Consider the following 27,466-nt stretch of genomic DNA (forward strand, 5'->3'; position numbering starts at 1 on the left):
CACATCACACCCGCACACATCACACCCGCACACTCACATCCGCACACTCACACCTGCACACTCACACCCGCACACTCACACCCGCACACTCACACCCGCACACTCACACCCGCACACTCACACCCGCACACTCACACCCGCACACTCACACCCGCACACTCACACCCGCACACTCACACCCGCACTCTCACACCCGCACTCTCACACCCGCACTCTCACACCCACACTCTCACACCCACACTCTCACACCCACACTCTCACCCACACTCTCACACCCACACTCTCACCCACACTCTCACCCACACTCACCCACACTCTCACCCACACTCTCACACTCACACCCACACATCACACCCACACAGCACACCCACACACTCACATCACACCCACACTCACACCCACACCCGCACATCACACACACTCACACATCACACACACTCACACATCACACTCACACATACACTCCCAGTCACACCCACACCCACACACACACTCACAATCACACATCACACCCACACTCACACATCACACCCACATCCACACACTCATACCCACACCCACACTCACACATCACACCAACACTCACACATCACACCCACACTCACTCACCTCACACCCACACTCACACTCACACCCACACTCACACATCACACCCACTCACACATCACACACACACTCACACACACACACTCACACATCACACCCACACTCACTCACCTCACACCCACACTCACATCACACACACACACATCACACACACTCACACCCACCCACACCCACACACACCCACACCCACACCCACCACACCCCCACCACACATCACACATCACACACACCCTCACACACACTCACACTCACACCCACTCCCACACTCCCACATCACACCCGCACACTCACACATCACACACCCTCATACACACCCACACACATCACACATCACACACATCCTCACACACTCACACTCAATCACACTCACACATCACACACACCCACCACACACACCCTCACACTCACACCCACACCCACACTCACACATCACACTCGCACTCACACTCACACATCGCACTCACTCATACCCGCACACATCACCACCACACTCATACATCACACCCACACACTCACATCACACCCACACCCACACACTCACACATCACACCCACACTCACACCCACAAATCACACATACACTCACACCCACACATCACACTCACACTCACACATCACATCACATCACACATCACACCCACAAATCACAAATCACACCCACACACACACATCACACATCACACACACTCACACATCACACACACTCACACATCACACACACTCACACATCACACACACTCACACATCACACACACTCACACATCACACACACTCACACTCACACATCACACTCACACATCACACTCACACATCACACTCACACATCACACTCACACATCACACTCACACATCACACTCACACATACACTCACACATACACTCACACATACACTCACACATACACTCACACATACATTCACACATACATTCACACATACGCTCACACATACGCTCACACATACACTCACACATACACTCACACATACACTCACACATACACTCACACATACACTCACACATACACTCACACATACACTCACACATACACTCACACATACACTCACACATACACTCACACATACACTCACACTCACACATCACACCCACACATCACACACACTCACACATCACACACACTTACACATCACACTCACGCCCACACCCACACATCACACCCACACCCACTCCCACTCCCACACTCACACATCACACATCACACTCACATCACACACACATCACACACTCACACACACCCACCACACACACTTACACACTCACTCACACCCACTCCCACAACCACACTCACACATCACACCGACTCCCACACTCACTCCCACACTCACACTCACACATCACACACACTCACACCCACACCCATCACACATCACACACACCCTCACACACTCACTCACATATCACACCCACACACTCACACTCACACATCATACACTCACATCACACATCACACCCGCACACACACACTCACACCCGCACACTCTCACCCACACTCTCACCCACACTCTCACCCACACTCTCACCCACACTCTCACCCACACTCATCCACACTCTCACCCACACTCTCACCCACACTCTCACCCACACTCTCACACATCACACATCACACCCACACACTCACACCCACACTCACACTCACACTCACACTCACAATCACACCCACACATCACACCCACACACTCACATCACACCCACACTCACACCCACACCCGCACATCACACACACTCACACATCACACACACTCACACATCACACACACTCACACATCACACTCACACATACACTCCCAGTAACACCCACACCCACACATACACTCACAATCACACATCACACCCACACTCACACATCACACCCACATCCACACACTCATACCCACACCCACACTCACACATCACACCCACAATCACACATCACACCAACACTCACACATCACACCCACACTCACTCACCTCACACCCACACCCACTAACACATCACACCCATACTCACACCCACACTCACACTCACACTCACACTCACTCTCACATCACACCCACACCTGCACATCACACACACTCACACCCACCCATACCCACACACACCCACACCCACCACACCCCCACCACACATCACACATCACACACACCCTCACTCACTCACACTCACACTCACTCACACATCACACACACTCACACCCACACATCAAACACACTCACACCCACCACATCACACATCACACATCACACACACCCTCACTCACTCACACTCACTCACACATCACACACACTCACACCCACATATCACACACACTCACACCCACCCACACCCACCACACATCACACATCACACACACCCTCACACTCTCACACTCTCACACCCACTCCCACTCCAATTCCCACACCCACTCCCACACTCACACTCACACATCACACTCCCACATCACACATCACACACTCACACACACCCACACACACCACACATCACACACACACTCACACTCACACTCACACCCACTCCCACACCCTCTCACATCACACACACTCACACACACCCACACCCACCACACATCACACATCACACACACCCTCACACACTCACACTCACACATCACACCCATACACTCACACTCACACCCACACATCCCACACACCCACCACACATCACACATCACACACACACTCACACTCACACCCACACCCCCACACACCCACACCCACACTCACACTCACACATCACACACACTCACACATCACACACACTCACACATACACTCACACACACATACACTCACACACACTCCCACACTCTCACACTCACACATCACACATCACACTCACACATTGCACTCACACTCACACCCGCACACATCACACTCGCACCCGCACACTCACACTCGCACCCGCACACTCACACTCGCACCCGCACACTCACACTCGCACTCGCACCCGCACACTCACACACTCACACCCACACTCACACCCTCACACCCACACTCACACATCACACACACTCACACATCACACACACTCACACAGCACACACACACACTCCCACACTCAAACTCACACATCATACACACACATTGCACTCACACCCGCACACTCACACCCACACCCTCACACTCACACTCACACCCACACCCACACCCACACTCACACTCACACTCACACTCACACTCACACTCACACCCACACACTCACACTCACACCCACACACTCGCACCCACACTCACACCCTCACACCCACACTCACACACACACATCACACCCACTCACACCCACACTCACACACACACACACAACACCCACACATCACACACACTCACACATCACACATCACACACTCACACATCACACATACACTCACAGTCACACCCACACCCACACTCACACACACACTCACTCCCACACATCACACTCACACCCACACTCACACCCACAAATCACACCCACAAATCACATCCACACTCACACATCACACCCACACCCACACATCACACACACTCACGCATACACACTCACACATACACTCACACTCACACATACTCACACTCACACACACCCACACCCACACACACTCACACATCACACCCACACTCACACTCACACTCACACTCACACTCACACTCACACCCACACCCACACACTCACACCCACCCACACCCACATCACACACACTCCCACCCACCCACACCCAAATCACACATCACACACACCCTCACGCTCTCACACTCACTCCCACACTCACACTCACACATCACACACTCACACACACCCACACCCACCACACATCACACACACACTCACACCCACTCCCACACCCACTCACACATCACACCCACACACTCACACATAACACACACTCACACACACCCACACCCACCACACATCACACACATCATCACACATTCACACTCACTCACACATCACACCCATACACTCACAGTCACACCCACACATCACACACACCCACCACACATCACACACACCCTCACACTCACACTCACACATCACACCCACTAACACACTCACACCCACACCCACACCCACACTCACACTCACACTCACACTCACACTCACACTCACACATCACACTCACACACTCACATCACACCCACACTCACACCCACACATCATACCCACTCACACATCACACTCACACCCACACATCACACACACTCACACCCACCCACACCCACCACACCCCCACCACACATCACACATCACACACACCCTCACTCACTCACACTCACACATCACACACACTCACACCCACACATCAAACACACTCACACCCACCCACACACACCACATCACACATCACACACACCCTCACTCACTCACACTCACACTCACTCACACATCAAACACACTCACACCCACACCCACACACTCACACATCACACTCATACATACACTCAGTCACACCCACACCCACACCCACACTCACACTCAAACCCACACTCACACCCACAAATCACACATACACTCACACCCACACATCACACCCACACATCACACCCACACTCACACATCACATCACACATCACACTCACACTCACACATCACATCACACATCACACCCACAAATCACAAATCACACCCACACCCACAAATCACACTCACACATCACGCATCACACACACTCACACATCACACATCACACACACTCACACATCACACACACTCACACATCACACTCACACATCACACTCACACAACACACTCACACATCACACTCACACATACACTCACACATACACTCACACATACACTCACACATACACTCACATACACTCACACTCACACATCACACACACTCACACATCACACACACTTACACATCACACTCATTCCCACACCCACACATCACACCCACACCCACACATCACACCCACACCCACTCCCACTCCCACACTCACACATCACACATCACACTCACATCACACACACATCACACACACATCACACACTCACACACACCCACACCCACCACACACTCACACACTCACTCACACCCACTCCCACAACCACACTCACACATCACACCGACTCCCACACTCACTCCCACACTCACACTCACACATCACACACACTCACACCCACACCCATCACACATCACACACACCCTCACACACTCACTCACATATCACACCCACACACACACACTCACACCCACCCACACCCACACCCACCTCACACACACCCACACTCCCACACCCACACTCACACATCACACACACTCACACATCATACACTCACATCACACCCGCACACTCACACTCACACCCGCACACTCACACCCACACTCTCACCCACACTCTCACCCACACTCTCACCCACACTCTCACCCACACTCTCACCCACACTCTCACCCACACTCTCACCCACACTCTCACCCACACTCTCACCCACACTCTCACCCACTCACACTCACACATCACACATCACACCCACACACTCACACCCACACTCACACTCACACTCACAATCACACCCACACCCACACCCGCACATCACACCCGCACATCACACACACTCACACATCACACACACTCACACATCACACACACTCACACATCACACACACTCACACATCACACTCACACATACACTCCCAGTAACACCCACACCCACACACACACTCACAATCACACATCACACCCACACTCACACATCACACCCACATCCACACACTCATACCCACACCCACACTCACACATCACACCCACAATCACACATCACACCAACACTCACACATCACACCCACACTCACTCACCTCACACCCACACCCACTAACACATCACACCCATACTCACACCCACACTCACACTCACACTCACTCTCACATCACACCCACACCCGCACATCACACACACTCACACATCACACTCACACCCACACATCACACACACTCACACCCACCCATACCCACACACACCCACACCCACCACACCCCCACCACACATCACACATCACACACACCCTCACTCACTCACACTCACTCACTCACACATCACACACACTCACACCCACACATCAAACACACTCACACCCACCACATCACACATCACACACACCCTCACTCACTCACACTCACTCACACATCACACACACTCACACCCACATATCACACACACTCACACCCACCCACACCCACCACACATCACACATCACACACACCCTCACACTCTCACACTCTCACACCCACTCCCACTCCAATTCCCACACCCACTCCCACTCCCACACACACTCACACATCACACTCCCACATCACACATCACACACTCACACACACCCACACCCACCACACATCACACACACACACTCACACTCACACACACTCACACCCACTCCCACACCCTCTCCTACACTCACACATCACACCCACACACTCTCACATCACACGCACACACTCTCACATCACATACACTCACACACACCCACACCCACCACACATCACACATCACACACACACTCACACACTCACACTCACACATCACACCCATACACTCACACTCACACACACACATCCCACACACCCACCACACATCACACATCACACACACCCTCACACTCACACCCACACCCCCACACACCCACACCCACACCCACACTCACACTCACACATCACACACACTCACACATCACACACACTCACACATCACACACACTCACACATCACACACACTCACACATACACTCACACACACTCCCACACTCTCACACTCACACATCACACATCACACTCACACATTGCACTCACACTCACACCCGCACACATCACATTCGCACCCGCACACACACTCGCACCCGCACACTCACACTCACACCCACACACTCACAACCACACTCACACCCTCACACATCACACACACTCACACATCACACACACTCACACATCACACACACTCACACATACACTCACACACACTCCCACACTCTCACACTCACACTCACACATCACACTCACACACTGCACTCACACTCACACCCGCACACATCACACTCGCAGACTTGCACTCGCTCTCGCACACTCACACTCACACTCACACACTCACACCCACACACTCACACCCACACACTCACACCCACACACCCACACTCACACACCCACACTCACACACACACATCACACCCACTCACACCCACACTCACACTCACACTCACACCCAACACCCACACATCACATACACTCACACATCACACTCACACATACACTCACAGTCACACCCACACCCACACTCACACACACACTCACTCCCACACTCACACATCACACTCACACCCACACTCACACCCACAAATCACACCCACAAATCACATTCACAAATCACATCCACACTCACACATCACACCCACACCCACACATCACCCACACATCACACTCACACATACACTCACACCCACACACACCCACACCCACACACACTCACGCATACACACTCACACATACACTCACACTCACACTCACACACACATCACACCCACACCCACACCCACACCCACACTCACACACACTCACACCCACACACTCACACCCACCCACACCCACATCACACACACTCACACCCACCCACACCCAAATCACACATCACACACACCCTCACACTCTCACACTCACTCCCACTCCCACTCCAACTCCCACACTCACACTCACACATCACACACTCACACACACCCACCACACATCACACACACACACACTCACACCCACTCACACATCACACCCACACACTCACACATAACACACACTCACACACACCCACACCCACCACACATCACACACATCATCACACACACACTCACACATCACACCCATACACTCACACTCACACCCACACATCACACACACCCACCACACATCACACACACCCTCACACTCACACATCACACCCACTCACACACTCACACCCACACCCACACCCACACCCACACTCACACTCACACTCACACTCACACATCACACATCACACTCACACATCACACTCACACATCACACTCACACACTCACATCACACACTCACATCACACACTCACATCACACACTCACATCACACCCACACTCACACCCACACCCGCACATCATACCCACTCACATCACACTCACACCCACACATCACACACACTCACACCCACCCACACCCACACACACCCACACCCACCACACCCCCACTACACATCACACATCACACACACCCTCACTCACTCACACTCACACATCACACACACTCACACCTACACATCAAACACACTCACACCCACCCACACCCACCACATCACACATCACACACCACACACACCCTCACTCACACACTCACACTCACTCACACATCACACACACTCACACCCACACATCACACACACTCACACCCACACATCACACACACTCACACCCACACATCACACACACTCACACCCACCCACAGCCACCACACATCACACATCACACACACCCTCACACTCTCACACCCACTCCCACTCCAATTCCCACACCCACACCCACTCCCACTCCCACACTCACACTCAAACATCACACTCCCACATCACACATCACACACTTACACACACCCACACCCACCACACATCACACACACACACACTCACACCCACTCCCACACCCACACTCACACTTCACACCCACACACTCACACATCACACACACACACTCACACATCACACACTCACACACACCCACACCCACACCCACCACACATCACACACACCCTCACACACTCACACTCACACATCACACCCATACACTCACACTCACACCCACACATCACACACAGCCACCACACACCCACCACACATCACACACACCCCCACACTCCCACACCCACACTCACACTCACACATCACACACACTCACACATCACACACACTCACACATCACACACACTCACACATACACTCACACACACTCCCACACTCTCACACATCACACTCACACATTGCACTCACACCCACACACCCACACCCACACTCACACTCACACCCACACACACCCACACTCACACATAACACCCACACATCACACACTCACACACTCACACATCACACTCACACATACACCCACAGTCACACCCACACCCACACTCACACACACACTCACACACACACTCACACACACACTCAACCATCACACTCACACCCACACTCACACCCACAAATTACACCCACAAATCACACCCACACTCACGCATACACACTCACGCATACACACTCACACATCACACTCACACATACACTCACACTCACACACACCCACACCCACTCACACATCACACCCACACTCACACATCACACCCACACTCACACTCACACTCACACCCACACCCACACTCACACTCACACTCACACCCACACATCACACATCACACACACTCACACATCACACACACTCACCCACCCACACCCACATCACACATCACACACACCCTCACACTCTCACACTCACTCCCACTCCCACTCCAACTCCCACACCCACTCCCACTCCCACACTCACACATCACACACTCACACACACCCACACCCACCACACATCACACACACACTCACACCCACTCCCACACCCACTCACACATCACACCCACACACTCACACATAACACACACTCACACACACCCACACCCACCACACATCACACATCACACACATCATCACACACTCACACTCACTCACACTCACACATCACACCCATACACACACTCACACCCACACATCACACACACCCACCACACATCACACACACCCTCACACTTCACCCACACTCACTCATCACACATCACACATCACACATCACACTCACACATCACACATCGTACTCACACATCGCACTCACACATCGCACTCACACATCGCACTCACACTCACACATCGCACTCACACATCGCACTCACACTCACACATCGCACTCACACTCACACATCGCACTCACACTCACACATCGCACTCACACTCACACATCGCACTCACACATCGCACTCACACATCGCACTCACACATCGCACTCACACATTGCACTCACACTCACACATCGCACTCACACACACATCGCACTCACACTCACACATCGCACTCACACTCACACATCGCACTCACACTCACACATCGCACTCACACACTCACACATCGCACTCACACTCACACATCGCACTCACACTCGCACTCACACATCGCACTCACACATCGCACTCACACATTGCACTCACACATCGCACTCACACATCGCACTCACACACACTCACACTCACACATCGCACTCACACTCACACATCGCACTCACACTCACACATCGCACTCACACTCACACATCGCACTCACACTCACACCCACACTCACACATCACACCCACACTCACACACTCACACATACACTCACAGTCACACCCACACCCACACCCACAAATCACACCCACACTCACACACACATATCACACCCACACCCACACATCACACCCACACATACACACACACATCACACTCACTCCCACACTCACTCCCACACTCACTCCCACACTCGCACTCATACATCACACCCACACCCACCCACACCCACACCCACACTCACACTCACACTCACACCCACACTCACATTCACACTCACAGTCACTCCCACACTCACTCCCACACTCGCACTCACACTCGCACTCATACATCACACCCACACCCAGTCACACCCACACCCACACTCACACTCACACCCACACCCACACCCACACCCACACTCACACTCACACTCACACTCACACTCACACCCACACTCACACTCACACCCACACTCACACTCACACCTACACATCACACACACTCACACATCACACCCACAAATCACACATCACACCCACAAATCACACATCACACACACTCACACATCACACCCACACTCACACCCACACATCACATACACTCACACCCACACCCACACTCACACACACTCACACTCACACCCACACCCAGACTCACATCGACACTCACACTCACACTCACACTCACACCCACACTCACACCCACACTCACACTCACACATCACACACACTCACACCCACACTCACACCCACACATCACATTCACACATCACACTCACACATCACACCCACACTCACACACACCCACACTCACACATCACACCCACACTCACACCCACACATTACACCCACACATTCCACCCACACTCACACCCACACTCACACCCACACTCACACCCACACTCACACCCACACTCACACCCACACTCACACCCACACTCACACCCACACTCACACCCACACCCACACCCACACTCACACCCACACACACCCACACTCACACTCACACCCACACTCCACACTCACACATCACACACATCACACCCACACATCACACCCACACTCACACCCACACACACCCACACACACCCACACTCACACCCACACTCACACCCACACCCACACCCACACCCACACCCACACCCACACTCACACCCACACTCACACTCACACCCACACTCACACTCACACCCACACTCCACACTCACACATCACACACATCACACCCACACATCACACCCACACTCACACCCACACACACCCACACTCACACCCACACACACACCCACACTCACACCCACACTCACACCCACACTCACACCCACACTCACACCCACACACACCCACACTCACACCCACACTCACACCCACACTCACACCCACACTCACACCCACACTCACACCCACACATCGCACCCACACATCACACTCACACATCACACCCACACTCACACATCACACCCACATATCACACCCACACATCACACCCACACATCACACTCACACATCACACCCACACATCACACTCACACTCACACATCACACTCACACATCACACATCACACATCACACACACTCATCACACTCACACATCACACTCACACATCACACTCACATCACACTCACACATCACACCCACACATCACACTCACACATCACACCCACACATCACACTCACACTCACACATCACACTCACACATCACACATCACTCACACATCACACTCACACATCACACACACTCATCACACTCACACATCACACTCACACATCACACTCACATCACACTCACACATCACACTCACACATCACACTCACACATCACACTCACACCCACACACACTCACACATCACACTCACACATCACACTCACACATCACACTCACACTCACACATCACACTCACACATCACACTCACATCACACTCACACATCACACTCACACCCACACACACTCACACATCACACTCACACATCACACTCACACATCACACTCACACTCACACATCACACTCACACATCACACTCACACATCACATCACACACACTCATCACACTCACACATCACACTCACACATCACACTTCACACTCAAACACACTCTCACTCACACCCACACTCACACCCACACTCAGACCCACACTCAGACCCACACTCAGACCCACACTCACACCCACACTCAGACCCACACTCAGACCCACACTCAGACCCACACTCACACCCACACTCACACCCACACTCACACCCACACTCACACCCACACACACCCACACTCACACCCACACTCACACCCACACTCACACCCACACTCACACTCACACCCACACTCACACCCACACCCACACCCACACCCACACTCACACCCACACATCACACTCACACCCACACTCATCCTCACCTCCACCTCCTCCTCTGTCACAGGCAGTGGCACATGATCATCAGTAACACAATCCAAACGCTCATCAGCTCCTGTCGCCATGTAGGAACCAGACATCGAGGAGATGGTGTCGGTACTGACCTGGGAGGAGGTCATTGACATCACAGAGTGTGCTAGACTGCTGCTGGCATCTGAGAGAGAGGGATAGAGAGACAGTGGAGGAAAGAGAGAGAGAGAGAGAGAGATGGAAAGGGAGAGAGAGAGGAGGAAAGAGAGAGAGAGAGGCGGTAAGGGGGGCGGTGGAAAGAGAAAGAGAAAATGAAAGGGAGAAGGGGCGAGAGAGGCGGGGAGAGTGAGGGGGGAGAGAGAGAGGGAAACAGAGAGGGGAAGAGAGAGGGGGGGAAGAGAGAGAGGGGGAAGAGAGAGAGGGGGAAAAGAGAGGGCAAGGAAGAGAGAGAGAGGAGGAAAAGGAGACAGGAGAAGTGAGAGAGGGAGGAAGAAAGCGAGAGAGGGGTAGAGAAGGAAGAGAGAGAAGGGGAGATGAAGAGGGGGAGAGAGAGAGATGGGGATAGGGAGAGAAAGAGAGAGAGGGAGAGAGAGAAAGGGAGAGGGGAGAAGGGGAAAGAGAGGGAAAGAGAGAGATTTGAGAAAGGGGAAGAGAGGTGGGAAGAGAGAGAGAGGGAGGGGAAGGAAGAAAGAGAAGGGGAAAAGAGAGAGAAAGGGGAGGGGAGAAGAGAGGGAGAGGTGGGAAGAGAGAGAGGGGGAAAGATAGAGAGAGAGAGGAGGAAAGAGAGAGAGGGAGGGAAGGAAGAGAAAAAGAGGGGAGAGAGAGGGGTTGGAAGAGCAAGAGAGAGGAGGAAAGGGAGAGAGAGGAGGGAGAGAGAAAGGGGGGGAGAGAGAGTGGGGGGAGAGAGAGGTGGAAAAGAGAGGGGAGAGGTGGGGGAGGGAAAGAGGGGGGAAGAGAGAGAGGAGAAAGGAGAGAAAGGAGAAAAGAGAGGGGGGGAAGAGAGAGAGAGGAAAGAGAGAGAGGAGGAAAAGGAGACAGGAGAAGTGAGAGAGGGAGGAAGAAAGCAAGAGAGGGGTAGAGAAGGAAGAGAGAGAAGGGGAGATGAAGAAGGGGAGAGAGAGAGATGGGGATAGGGAGAGAAAGAGAGAGAGGGAGAGAGAGAAAGGGAGAGGGGAGAAGGGGAAAGTGAGGGAAAGAGAGAGATTTGAGAAAGGGAAAAGAGATGGGGAGAGAGAGAGGGAGGGGAAGGAAGAAAGAGAGAGAGAGAGAGGAGGAAAGGGAGAGAGAGGAGGAGAGAGAGGTGGGGAGAGAGAGTGGAGGAAAGAGAGAGAGGGAGGGAAGGAAGAGAGAAAGGGGAGAGAGAGGGGGTGGAAGAGCGAGAGAGAGGAGGGAGAGAAAAAGGGGGGGAGAGAGTGGGGGAGGGAAAGAGGGGGGAAGAGAGAAATGGGGCAAAGAGAGACAGGAGGAAGGAGAGAAAGGAGAAAAGAGAAAGAGAGAGGAGGAGGAGAGAGAGAGGGAGGAAGAGAGAGGGAGGAAGAGAGGGAGAAAGAGAGAGGGAGGAATAGAGAGAGAGGGGAAAGAGTGATGGGGAGAGGTAGAGAAAGAGGGAGAGAGAGAGAGGGAGAAAGAGAAAGGGAGAGTGGGAGAAGGGGGAAAGAGATAGAAGGAAAGAGAGAGGGATTTGAGAGAGAGAGGGAAAGAGAGAGAGACAGAAATAGAGAGAGAGAAAGAGAGAGAGGGGGAAGAGAGAGAGAGACAGCAGGATCAGAGCAGTCAGAGATAAATAAATATTTCAGAAACACAATCATCGCTCCAAATGTACAGAGCGCCCCAGGATGGGGACAAGACTCTATACACAGGAGGGTCACTCCGTGTACACGGTGGGGGTCGCTCTGTGTACACCGAGGGGGTCGCTCTGTGTACACCGAGGGGGTCGCTCTGTGTACACCGCGAGGGTCGCTCTGTGTACACCGAGGGGGTCGCTCTGTGTACACCGCGGGGGTCGATCTGTGCACACCGCGGGGGTCGCTCTGTGCACACCGCGGGGGTCGCTCTGTGCACACCACGGGGGTCGCTCTGTGTACACCGCGGGGGTCGCTCTGTGTACACCGTGGGGGTCGCTCTGTGTACACCGCGGGGGTCGCTCTGTGCACACCGCGGGGGTCGCTCTGTGCACACCGCGGGGGTCGCTCTGTGTACATCGTGGGGGTCGCTCTGTGTACACCGTGGGGGTCGCTCTGTGTACACCGCAGGGGTCGCTCTGTGTACACGGTGGGGGTCGCTCTGTGTACACCGTGGGGGTTGCTCTGTGTACACGGTGGGGGTCGCTCTGTGTACACCGTGGGCATCGCTCTGTGCACACCGTGGGGGTTGCTCTGTGTACACGGTGGGGGTCGCTCTGTGTACACCGTGGGCGTCGCTCTGTGTACACCACGGGGGTCGCTCTGTGCACACTGCGGGGAGGGGTCCATTCGAAGCAGAAACAGGAGAAATTATCAGGGGAATGAGAAAATGGCAGAGACATTGAACAAATATTTTGTGTCTGTCTTCACAGTGCAAGACACAAGTTCCATACAGAAATAGACAGTGACCTAGGGGGTAAAAAGAGTGAGGACATTAATATCAGCAAAGGAAAAGTGTTGGAGAAAATAAGGGACTAAAATCTGACAAATCCCCAGGGACGTAATGGCCTACACCCTAGCATTCTAAAAGATAGCTACAGAGATAGTGGATGCGCTATGATTTTCCAAAATTCCTTCGATTCGGGAAGGGTTTCTGTAGAGTGGAAATTGGCAAAGTTACTCCACTTTTCAAGAAAGGAGGGAGGGAGGCCAGTTAGAAAGGAGGGAGTGAGGCCAGTTAGAAAGGAGGGAGTGAGGCCAGTTAGTCTAACATCAGTTATTGGGAAGATGCTGGAATCTATTATTAACTGTTAACAATATGCTTAGAAAATCATAGTATGGGTAGAACAAGCCAACATGGTTGACTTGTAGCCACTGAGTAGAAGACAGTATTCAAGAGAACATATTGTGCTTGTGATAAAAGACCGGCAATAATCATGGGTGATTTTAATCTACATATAAAGTGGAAAAATCAGATTGGCAATAGTAGCCTGGATGAGGAGTTCTTAGAATGCTTTCGAGTTAGTTTCTTAGAGCAACAATTCTGGAACCAACCAGAGAGCAGGTTATGTTAGACTTGGTATTGTGTAACGTGACAGGATTGACTAATGACCTCAGAGTAAAGGTACCCCTAGGTAGCAGCAACCACAATATGATTGAATTTTACATCCAGTTTGAAAGAGAGAAGAGCAGGTCTTAGACTAGTATCTTAAACTTAAATAAGGGAACTATGTGAGGATGAAAGCTGAGCTAGCTGAAGTAAACAGGAAACTAGGCTCGAGGATAGATCAATAGAGAAGCAGTGACAGGCATTTAAGGGAATATTTCAGAGCGTTCAGAATAAGTATATTCCTCCTATAAAGAAAAACTCTTAAAGAATGATCCACCATCCGTGGTTAATTAAAGATGTTAAGGAAAACATCAGACATAAGAAAAAGCATACAACTCCGCGAAGATGAGTGGCAGGTCAGATGATTGGACAGAATAGAACGAATGGCAGAGAATGACTAAAAGGTTGGTCAGTTGAAAGAAATTAGAGCATGAGAGGAAACTGGCTAGAAATGTAAAAACGGATAGCAAGAGTTTCTGTAGGTATTTAAAAAGGAAAAGAGTAAGTAAAGTAAGTGGGTGGTCCTCTAGAGAGCGGCAGTGGGAAGTTAATAGTAAATAATAAGAAAACAGCAGAAGAAACAACAAATATTTTGCTTCTGTCTTCACTCTAGAGGATACAAAAAACATTCCAGTAATAGTTGCAAATCAGGAGGTGAACGGGAGAAAGGAACTTGGTGAAATTGAATTCACTAGGGAAATGGTGCTGAGTAAATTGATGAATCTGTGGCTGACAAGTCTCCAGGTCCCGATGGACTACATCCTAGGGTCTTATAAGAGGTGACTAATCAGATAGTTGATGAGTTGGTGTTAACTTTCCAAAATTCGCTAGATTCTGGAAAGGCTTCATCAGACTGGAAAGTAGCGAATATAACCCCTCTATTCAAGAAGGGAGGGAAGTAGAAAACAGGAAGCTATAGGTCAGTTAGCTTGACGTCTGTCGTGGGCAAGATATTAAAATTGATCATTATGGAGGTTATATCTGGGCACTTAGAAGACCTCAAGGCTATTGGGATCAGTCAGCCTGGTTTTGTGAAAGGAAAATAATGTTTAACCAATTTATTGGAGTTTTTTGAAGGAGTAACATGCGCAGTGGATAAAGAGGAGTCTGTAGACGTACTGTGCTAGATTTCCAGAAGGCATTTGATAAGGTGCCACATCAAAGATTATTACGGAAAATAAAAGCTCATAGTGTAGGGGGTAACAGCAAGGATTGAAGATTGGCTGGCTGGCAGAAAGCAGAGAGTATGCATAAATGGGTCTTCATCCGATTGGCAGCATGTGATCTGTATTGGGGCCTCAGCCTTTCAGGATTTACATCAATGACTTAGATGAGGAGAGTGAAGACATGGTAGCTCAATTTGTAGATGACACAAAGATAGGAAAGTATGTCATGAAGAGGACATGAGGAGGTTGCAGATGGATAAAGTGTGCAGTTTTGGTCTCATTATTTAAGGAAGGATGTAAATGTATTAGAGGCGGTCCAGAGGAGGTTTACTAGATTGATACCTGGAATGAGTGGGTTGTCTTATGAGGAAAGGTTGGACAGACTGGGCTTGTTTCCACTGGAGTTTAGAAGAGTGAGGGGTGATTTGATTGAAGTTTACAAGATCCTGAACCATCTTGACAAGGTGGACGTGGAAAGTATGTTTCCTCTTGTGAGTGAGTCCAGAACTAGGGGGCACTGTTTTAAAATTAGGGGTCACCCTTTTAGGACAGAGATAAGATTTTTTTCCCCTCTGAGAGTTGTGCGACTCTGGAACTCGCTGCCTCAGAAGGTGTTGGAGGCGGGGTCATTGAATATTTTTGAGGCAGAGGCAGATAGATTCTTGTTAGGTAAAGGGAATCAAAGGTTACCGGGGTTAGATGGGATGTGGAAATCGAAACACAAGAAGATCAGCCATGATCTTATTCAATGGTGGGGCAGGCTCGAGGGGCCGAATGGTTAACTCCTGTTCCTATTTCTTATGTTCTTATGTTTTACTGGCCAGGATTTTCTGGCCTTGCTGTTGTGGGTAAAGCCCAAAAATGCGGCAAGCCAACTAAATGTCCATTGACTTTGACAGCACTAGTAAATCCTGCCTGTGAGCAGGACAGGAAGATCCCGCCAACTAAAGGGAAATCCCGCTTCACAAATTTATTGGAGTTTTTTGAGGATGTAACCAGTAAAGTAGATAAAGGGGAACCAGTAGATGTAGTATATCTGAATTTCCAAAATGCATTCAATAAGGTGTCAAACAAAAGATTCATACGTGTGGAGTTGGGGGTAATACATTAGCCTGGATGGAGGATTGGTTAGCAGATTGGAAGCAGAGAGTGGACTTAAACGTGGCTTTTTCAAGTTGACAGGTAGTGAGTAGTGGAGTGCTACAAGTATCAGTGCTGGGGCCTCAGCTATTTACATTCTATATTAATGACTTAGATGAAGAGACAGAGAGTAATGTATCTAAGTTTGCTTCATGATACAAAGCTAGGTGGAAAGGTAAGCTGTGGGGAGGACACAGAGAGGCAGCAAAGAGATATAGACTGGTTAAGTGAGTGGGCAACAAGATGGCAGATGGAGTATAATGTGGGGGAGTGGAAGGTTATTCACTTTAGTTGAAAGAATAGAAGAGCTGAATATTTTTTTAAAAGGTGAGAAATTTCTAAGCATTGATGTTCAAAGAGACTTGGGTTAACTCATACAAGGAATGCAAAAAGTTAACATACGGGTACAGCATGTAATTATAAGGCAAATGGCCTTTATTGCAAGGGGATTGGAGTACAGGAATAAAGGAGTCTTGCTTAAGATGTACAGGGTTTTGGTGAGACCACATCTGGAGTATTGTGTGCAGTTTTGGTCTCCACATTTAAGATATACTTACATTGGAACAGTACAGTGAAGGTTGACTGGATCGGTCCCTGGGATGAGGGGGTTGTCCTATAATGAGAGGCTGAGCAAATTGGGTCTATTTTCTCTGGAGTTTAGAAGAATGAGGTGATCTCATTGATAGGGTGGATGCTGGGAGATTGTCCCTGCCGGTCGGCAAATCTAAAACCCAGGGGCCCAGTCTCAGGATAAGGGGCTGATTATTTAGGGCTGAGGGGGGGAGAAATTACTTAACTCAAAGGGTTGTGAATCTTTGGAATTCTCTACCCCAGAGGGTTGTGGATGCTCCAGCATTAAATATATTTAAGGCTGGGATAGACAGAATGTTGGTCTCTCAGGGAATGAAGGGATATGGGGAGCAGGCAAGAAAATGGAGCTGAAGCTCAAGATCAGCCATGATTGTATTGGATGGTGGAGCAGGTTTGATGGGCCAAATGGTCTACTCCTGCTCCTACTTCTTGTGTTCAACACAGTTCATGATACAGTGCAATTCCCATGATCCAAATGTGAAATTTTCGAGGAACAGAATCAGCTCCGAGTTTCTGTGGATTACCTTCAGGTGATGTGATGGTGGAGGAGAGTGGGGTTCCTGTACACGAGGACTGGTCGACAGCTCCAGAAGATGACAGTGTCAGGTTCTCACTCTCAGGAGTTACACCAGAATCCTGAGGAAAAAGAGATCAGATCAAGGACAATGCGTCAAAGATCCTGGCTTGAACGTACAGACAAACACAAATTTAAATCCACTGCTAAACTCAACACTAAACACAAAGTCATTTGGAGTCATTGTGGCCTGTGTTTATCTTGGGGTTTGGTAAGGGCTCCGTTTATCTTGAGGTCAGTGTAGAGAGTGTTTATTGTGGCGTTTTGAGGTGCCTGTCTTTATCTCGGGATTTAGAAGGGCCTGCATTTATCATGAGGTTCAGAGAGGCTTGTGTTTATCATGGGGTTTAGAGCGGCCTGTGTTTATCATGGGGTTTAGAGCGGCCTGTGTTTATCATGGGGTTTAGAGCGGCCTGTGTTTATCATGGGGTTTAGAGCGGCCTGTGTTTATCATGGGGTTTAGAGCGGCCTGTGTTTATCATGGGGTTTAGAGCGGCCTGTGTTTATCATGGGGTTTAGAGCGGCCTGTGTTTATCATGGGGTTTAGAAAGGCCTGTGTTTATCATGGGGTTTCAAGGGGCTTGTGTTTATCATGGGGTTTAGAGAGGCATGTGTTTATCATGGGGTTTAGAGGGGCCTGTGTTTATCATGGGGTTTAGAGAGGCCTGTGTTTATCATGGGGTTTAGGGAGGCTTGTGTTTATCGTGGGGTTTAGAGGTGCCTGTGTTAATCGTGGGGTTTAGAGAGGCCTATGTTTATCATGGGGTTTAGAGCGGCCTGTGTTTATCATGGGGTTTAGAGCGGCCTGTGTTTATCAAGGGGTTTAGAGAGACCTGTGTTTATCATGGGGTTTCAAGGGGCTTGTGTTTATCATGGGGTTTAGAGGGGCCTGTGTTTATCATGGGGTTTAGAGGGGCCTGTGTTTATCATGGGGTTTAGAGAGGCCTGTGTTTTTCATGGGATTTAGAGGGGCCTGTGTTTATCATGGGGTTTAGAGGGGCCTGTGTTTATCATGGGAGTTAGAGAGGCTTGTGTTTATCATGGGGGTTAGAGGGGCCTGTGTTTATCATGGGGTTTAAGAGGGGCTTGTGTTTATCATGGGAGTTAGAGTGGCCTGTATTTATCATGGGGTTTAGAGGGGCCTGTGTTTATCGTGGGGTTTAGAGGGGCCTGTGTTTATCATGGGGTTTAGAGGGGCCTGTGTTTATCATGGGAGTTAGAGAGGCCTGTATTTATCATGGGGTTTAAGAGGGGCTTGTGTTTATCATGGGAGTTAGAGAGGCCTGTATTTATCATGGGGTTTAGAGGGGCCTGTGTTTATCATGGGGTTTAGAGGGGCCTGTGTTTATCATGGGGTTTAGAGGGGCCTGTGTTTATCATGGGGGTTAGAGGGGCCTGTGTTTATCATGGGGTTTAGAGGGGCCTGTGTTTATCATGGGGGTTAGAGGGGCCTGTGTTTATCATGTGGTTTAGAGGGGCCTGTGTTTATCATGGGGTTTAGAGGGGCCTGTGTTTATCATGGGGTTTAGAGGGACCTGTGTTTATCATTGGGGTTAGAGAGGCTTGTGTTTATCATGGGGGTTAGAGAGGCTTGTGTTTATCATGGGGGTTAGAGAGGCTTGTGTTTATCATGGGGGTTAGAGAGGCTTGTGTTTATCATGGGGGTTAGAGAGGCTTGTGTTTATCATGGGGGTTAGAGAGGCTTGTGTTTATCATGGGGTTTAGCGGGGCCTGTGTTTATCATGGGGGTTAGAGAGGCTTGTGTTTATCATGGGGTTTAGCGGGGCTTGTGTTTATCATGGGGGTTAGAAAGCTGTTATGACTGCAGCTGATGTTAATGCTGAACAAGCCAGATCTCAGGTTGAAATCTACCTCATCGGATCCTGATCTTATTCTTGTATTGTAGGATTGAAGAGGGAAAGCCACTGAACACAAAAGCACAGAACTCCAGTGATAACTTTTTTAAAATTTGAAGAATTAAAATGTTTATTCAAAGATAGGAAAGGGAAAACTTAAACACACAGGATAAAAGATTCACGGTTAGAAAAATCTTACAAAACCCCAAAATAATTTTAGGTATGCAATAAAACTACCTTTTTCAAAAGAGTCCTTATAGATTCTTATCTAACTTAACCATAAATTCCAGGAAATATTACCCAAACCAAGAAAAATTCCTTTCACTTTGAACAGAAGTACGATCCACAATTTCCCAGAACAACTCCACACTGATGTGGGTTTTCCAATTTGTTTTTCGGGACAAATATTCTCCTGGGCCAAAACTTGAGTTGCTTTTCTTCAATTCAAAGACTTTGCCAGCTTTTCCAGCATATTCCACACACAGGAATTGGCCTTCAGTGGGAATTCCCCACAACAACTCCTTACAGCAGAAATCCTGTTGTCATAAATACCTTTTTCACCCCTTTTATCTTAGCCCTCCACTGGCTTCAAATATCTCCTTGAAAACTCAGTTTCCCAAATATTGAAACCTTTCATGTTCCTATTTCCCCACTATTTTTGAGTCAATAAAATTTTTAAATGCTTGCTCCTGTTTACTCACTGAATCTCCTGTAAAATGCAAACGTTCTTTCCACCTTTGAAACTCCTTTGAAATGCAATAGTTACACATCAATTTCAACACAAATGCAAATTTCAAATCTACTCTTTACTTATAGGTTAAAACCCACTGTATGACCTCATTACAAAATACAAGCTAACTCCTTCCTACACAGAAGGACCTGGGTGTTCTTGTGCATGAAACACGAAAAGTTAGCATGCAAGTGCAGCAAGTAATTAAGAAGGCAAATGGAATTATGGAATTTTGGCCTGTATTGCTAGGAAGTTGGAGTTTAAAAATAGGGAAGTCTTGTTACAACTGTACAGGGTGTTGGTGAGACTGCACCTGGAGTACTGTGGACAGTTTTGGTCCCTGTATTTAAGAAAGGATATACTGGCATTGGAGGCTGCTCAAAACAGATTCACTAAGCTGATGCCTGGGATGAAGGGGCTGACTTATCAAGAACGGCTAAACAGGTTAGGCCTTTATTCATTAGAGATTAGAAGAATGCGAGGTGATCTTATTGAAACATACAAGATTCTGAGGAGGCTTGACAGGGTAGATGTTGAGATGATGTGGGAGAATCTCAAACTAGGGAACATAGTTACAGAATAAGGGGACACTCATTTAAAACTGAAATGCGAAGGAATTTCTTATCTCAGTGGGTAGTGAATGTCTGGAATTCTCTACCCCAGAGAATTGTGGAGGCTAGATCACTGAAAGCATTTAAGGAGGGGGTAGATACATTTTTGAAATTATTGGGGAGTTGAGGGTTATGAGGAGCTGGCACGAAAGAGGAGTTGAGGCCTGGGGTAGATCAGCCATGATCTTATTGAATGGCGGGGCAGGCTTGAGGGGCCGAATGGCCTACTGCTGCTCCTATTTCTTATGTTTGTGTTCTATAGGCAATCTGACTCCAACAGCCTTGCCTTTGACTAACCCTGGCCACCTACAGACACAACTTACCCATACCTACACAGAATAGATACATAACTATAAAATATACACATATCATCACAGGGGAATGTTTATATTGGGGTTTAGAGGGCCTGTGTTTAACTCAGGGTCAGTTTTGCTGTGTCTATTTTTTGATCAGTGTGGCCTACGTTAATCCTGGGGTTTAGAGGGGCCTTGTTTACCTTAAGATTTTGAGGAATCCGCGCTTATCTTTGGATTTGGAGGGGCCGGTGATTAACTTGGGTTATTGTGGAACCTGTGTTTACTTTGGGGTTTAGAGAGCCCTGCGCTATCTTGGGGTATATTTGGAATGCTTTATCTTCTGGGGCCTGTGTTGATTTTGGAGTTTAAAGTTTCCCGTATTTATCTTCGGGTTTAGAGGGGCGCCTGTGTTTAACTTGGGATTTAGAAAGGCCTGTGTTTATCATGGGGTTTAGAAGGGCCTGTGTTTATCTTGGGGTTTAGAAGGGCTTGTGTTTATCTTGGGGTTTAGAAGGGCCTGTGTTTATCATGGGATTTAGAGGGGCTTGTGTTTATCTTGGGGTTTAGAAGGGCCTGTGTTTATCATGGGATTTAGAAGGGCCTGTGTTTATCATGGGGTTTAGAGGGGCCTGTGTTTATCATGGGGTTTAGAGGGCCTGTGTTTATCTTGGGGTTTAGAGGGCCTGTGTTTATCATGGGGTTTAGAGGGCCTGTGTTTATCATGGGGTTTAGAGGGGCCTGTGTTTATCATGGGGTTTAGAGGGGCTTGTGTTTATCATGGGGGTTAGAGGGGCCTGTGTTTATCATGAGGTTTAGAGGGGCCTGTGTTTATCATGGGGTTTAGAGGGGCCTGTATTAAGCAAATAAAACTGAGCCAAGTGTTTAGGGACAGTACCTCAAGTTCCTGAGTGTTTGGTTTTCTGGGGGACACTAGGTCCCCATCGTTGAAGGATTTCTCTTCGTCTTCTTCATGAAGAATGGAGGAGTTCTGTGAGAGCGACCTTGAGAGAAAAAGTGAATCCTGTCAGCAGAGAGACATAGACAGAGAAAGAGAAAGTGAGGGAGAGAGAGAGAAAAGGAGATAGAGGCAGCACAAGAGACAGAGAAATACAGATAGAAGGAGAAACAGAGAGAGAAAAAGAGAAAAAGACAGAGAGAATACTCATACTTTTATGTTAGGAGTGAAGGTTTTACTTACTTGGAAGTGCTTTTCTTCAGCTTGAAGCCTGGGTTGGCACTGTCAGATGCTCTGTCCAGCGGAGACAAGGTGCGCACAGAAAGAGTCCGTCCATCAGGCCCAAAAGAAGACAGAGGACTGGGTGTATGGCCATCTCTAATCAGGTGAACGGGGGGGGCTGACGGTGAAGGAACAAGGGGGCCGTTCAGGGCCTCCAGCAATGAGACAGCCTCATATCCCGAGGGGATGTGGTCGGAGGACTAGAGGAAGGAGCGTACATTTACAATCAGTTACCAAACCGACAGCAAAATCCTGCAGATGTTGGAAATCTGAAATAAAATGCAGAAAATACTGGAATCGCTCAGCAGGTCAGGTAGCAGCTGTGGAGAGAGAGAGGCTGGGATTTTCCGGCCCTGCCAATGGCAGCTAGGCTGGAGGATCCTGCCCAGAGTTAATGGGTGGAATTTCGTTGCAGTAACAGAGGTGCTACCCCTGGGTTGGAGAATTGGGGAGGGGCTCCTTGTTGCTTTACCATGGGAGGTAGGATGCAATTATAAGGTAATCAGGCACTTAGCTGGACAGCATCAGACCTTCCACTCAATCAAGACCCCAGTGGGGGCAGAAATCCCTCCCCCGAGAGCAACTGGCCAATCAGAGGGAACAGAGGCCAATGCCAGTAACACACTGGGGTTTTCACCAGCGATCATAGCTGGATCCCTGGAGAGAATTAAGCGGATCGGGATGGGGAACACCCTAGCAAGTGGAGGGGGGGGTGGTTTCAGATGCAGTGGAGGGTGGGAGCTTTCAGTGGGTCTCATCCTTCCCACTGCTGGATCCCTCAATTGAACACTGTGTGCCTTTGAACAAGATACCCCTTGGTGGGCCATCGGTAAACCAGGCAGAGTTTGCTGGGGGGCTCTCTGGAGGCATGGGAGACTCATGTGAGTCCCAGTAAATCCTGAGCCAGTATTAAACCCAGTTAGGCTCAGGGATAATTGATTTCAAGTGGCTCATTAACAAGCCTCATTACCTTCCCACCACCAGCAGTTGGATTTCCCGCATTCACCCCTACACACCTCGAATTAAATGCGGGACAGACAGATGGACACCCGTGTGCTTCTCAGACCTTACCCACCATCTTGCCTGCTCCAGCAAATTCTGCCCAACATTTCAGGTCAGTGATGGCCCTTGGTCAGAACAACCAAACCAAAGTGAATCAAACCCCAACCCAGCCCGGTCCAACCCAACCCAACCCCGTCCAACCCAACACGGCCCGGCCCAACCCAACCCGGGCCAACCCAACACAGCCCGACCCAACCCAACCCAACCCAACCCAACCCGGTCCAACCCAACATGGCCCAACCCAACCCAACCCGGTCCAACCCAACACGGCCCGACCCAACCCAACCCGACCCAACCCAACCCGGTCCAACCCAACATGGCCCAACCCAACCCAACCCGGTCCAACCCAACACGGCCCGACCCAACCCAACCCGACCCAACCCAACATGGCCCAACCCAACCCAACCCGGGCCAACCCAACACGGCCCGACCCAACCCAACCCAACCCAACACGGCCCGACCCAACCCAACCCAGTCCAACCCAACACGGCCCGGCCCAACCCAACCCGGTCCAACCCAACATGGCCCAACCCAACCCAACCCGGTCCAACCCAACACGGCCCGACCCAACCCAACCCGGTCCAACCCAACACGGCCCGACCCAACCCAACCCCGTCCAACACAACCCAACCCGGCCCAACCCAACATGGCCCAACCCAACCCAACCCGGTCCAACCCAGCACGGCCCGGCCCAACCCAACCCGACCCAACCCAACCCGGTCCAACCCAACCCAACCCGACCCAACCCAACCCGGTCCAACCCAACCCAACCCGACCCAACCCAACCCGGTCCAACCCAACCCAACCCGGTCCAACCCAACATGGCCCAACCCAACCCAACCCGGTCCAACCCAACACGGCCCGGCCCAACCCAACCCGGTCCAACCCAACATGGCCCAACCCAACCCAACCCGGTCCAACCCAACACGGCCCGGCCCAACCCAACCCGGGCCAACCCAACACGGCCCGACCCAACCCAACCCGGGCCAACCCAACCCCGTCCAACCCAACACGGCCCGACCCAACCCAACCCGGTCCAACCCAACCCCGTCAAACCCAACACGGCCCGACCCAACCCAACCCGACCCAACCCAACCCGGTCCAACCCAGCACGGCCCGACCCAACCCAACCCGACCCAACCCAACCCCGTCCAACCCAACATGGCCCAACCCAACCCAACCCGGTCCAACCCAACACGGCCCGACCCAACCCAACCCGACCCAACCCAACCCGGTCCAACCCAACATGGCCCGACCCAACCCAACCCGGGCCAACCCAACACGGCCCGACCCAACCCAACCCGACCCAACCCAACCCGGTCCAACCCAACATGGCCCAACCCAACCCAACCCGGCCCAACCCAACCCGGGCCAACCCAACACGGCCCGACCCAACCCAACCCGGTCCAACCCAACCCCGTCCAACCCAACACGGCCCGACCCAACCCAACCCGGTCCAACCCAACCCCGTCCAACCCAACCCGGTCCAACCCAACACGGCCCGACCCAACCCAACCCAACCCGGTCCAACCCGGTCCAACCCAACCCAACCCGGTCCAACCCAACACGGCCCGACCCAACCCAACCCGACCCAACCCAACCCGGTCCAACCCAACATGGCCCGACCCAACCCAACCCGGGCCAACCCAACACGGCCCGACCCAACCCAACCCAACCCGGTC

At 50.7% G+C, this 27,466-nt stretch overlaps 1 protein-coding gene across 4 annotated transcripts in view; it reads right to left on the reverse strand.

Annotated features, from left to right (window-relative positions):
* The window catches only part of rnf157 (ring finger protein 157), a 789,927-nt gene that overhangs the window by 214,881 nt on the left and 547,580 nt on the right, over positions 1 to 27,466 (reverse strand). For 3 of the 4 annotated variants that reach the window (XM_041217436.1, XM_041217438.1, XM_041217437.1), the window contains exons 12-15: positions 24,684 to 24,922; positions 24,381 to 24,486; positions 19,943 to 20,054; positions 13,425 to 13,474 (exon numbers count right to left, since the gene is read on the reverse strand). In XM_041217436.1, the coding sequence (XP_041073370.1) occupies positions 13,425 to 13,474; positions 19,943 to 20,054; positions 24,381 to 24,486; positions 24,684 to 24,922 (507 nt within the window). Of the gene's footprint in view, positions 1 to 13,304; positions 13,475 to 19,942; positions 20,055 to 24,380; positions 24,487 to 24,683; positions 24,923 to 27,466 lie in introns of all 4 variants that reach the window. The other variant, XM_041217435.1, reaches the window with a different exon arrangement.

This window comes from Carcharodon carcharias, chromosome 22 (genome assembly GCF_017639515.1).
Source record: "Carcharodon carcharias isolate sCarCar2 chromosome 22, sCarCar2.pri, whole genome shotgun sequence".
Taxonomy (NCBI): domain Eukaryota; kingdom Metazoa; phylum Chordata; class Chondrichthyes; order Lamniformes; family Lamnidae; genus Carcharodon; species Carcharodon carcharias.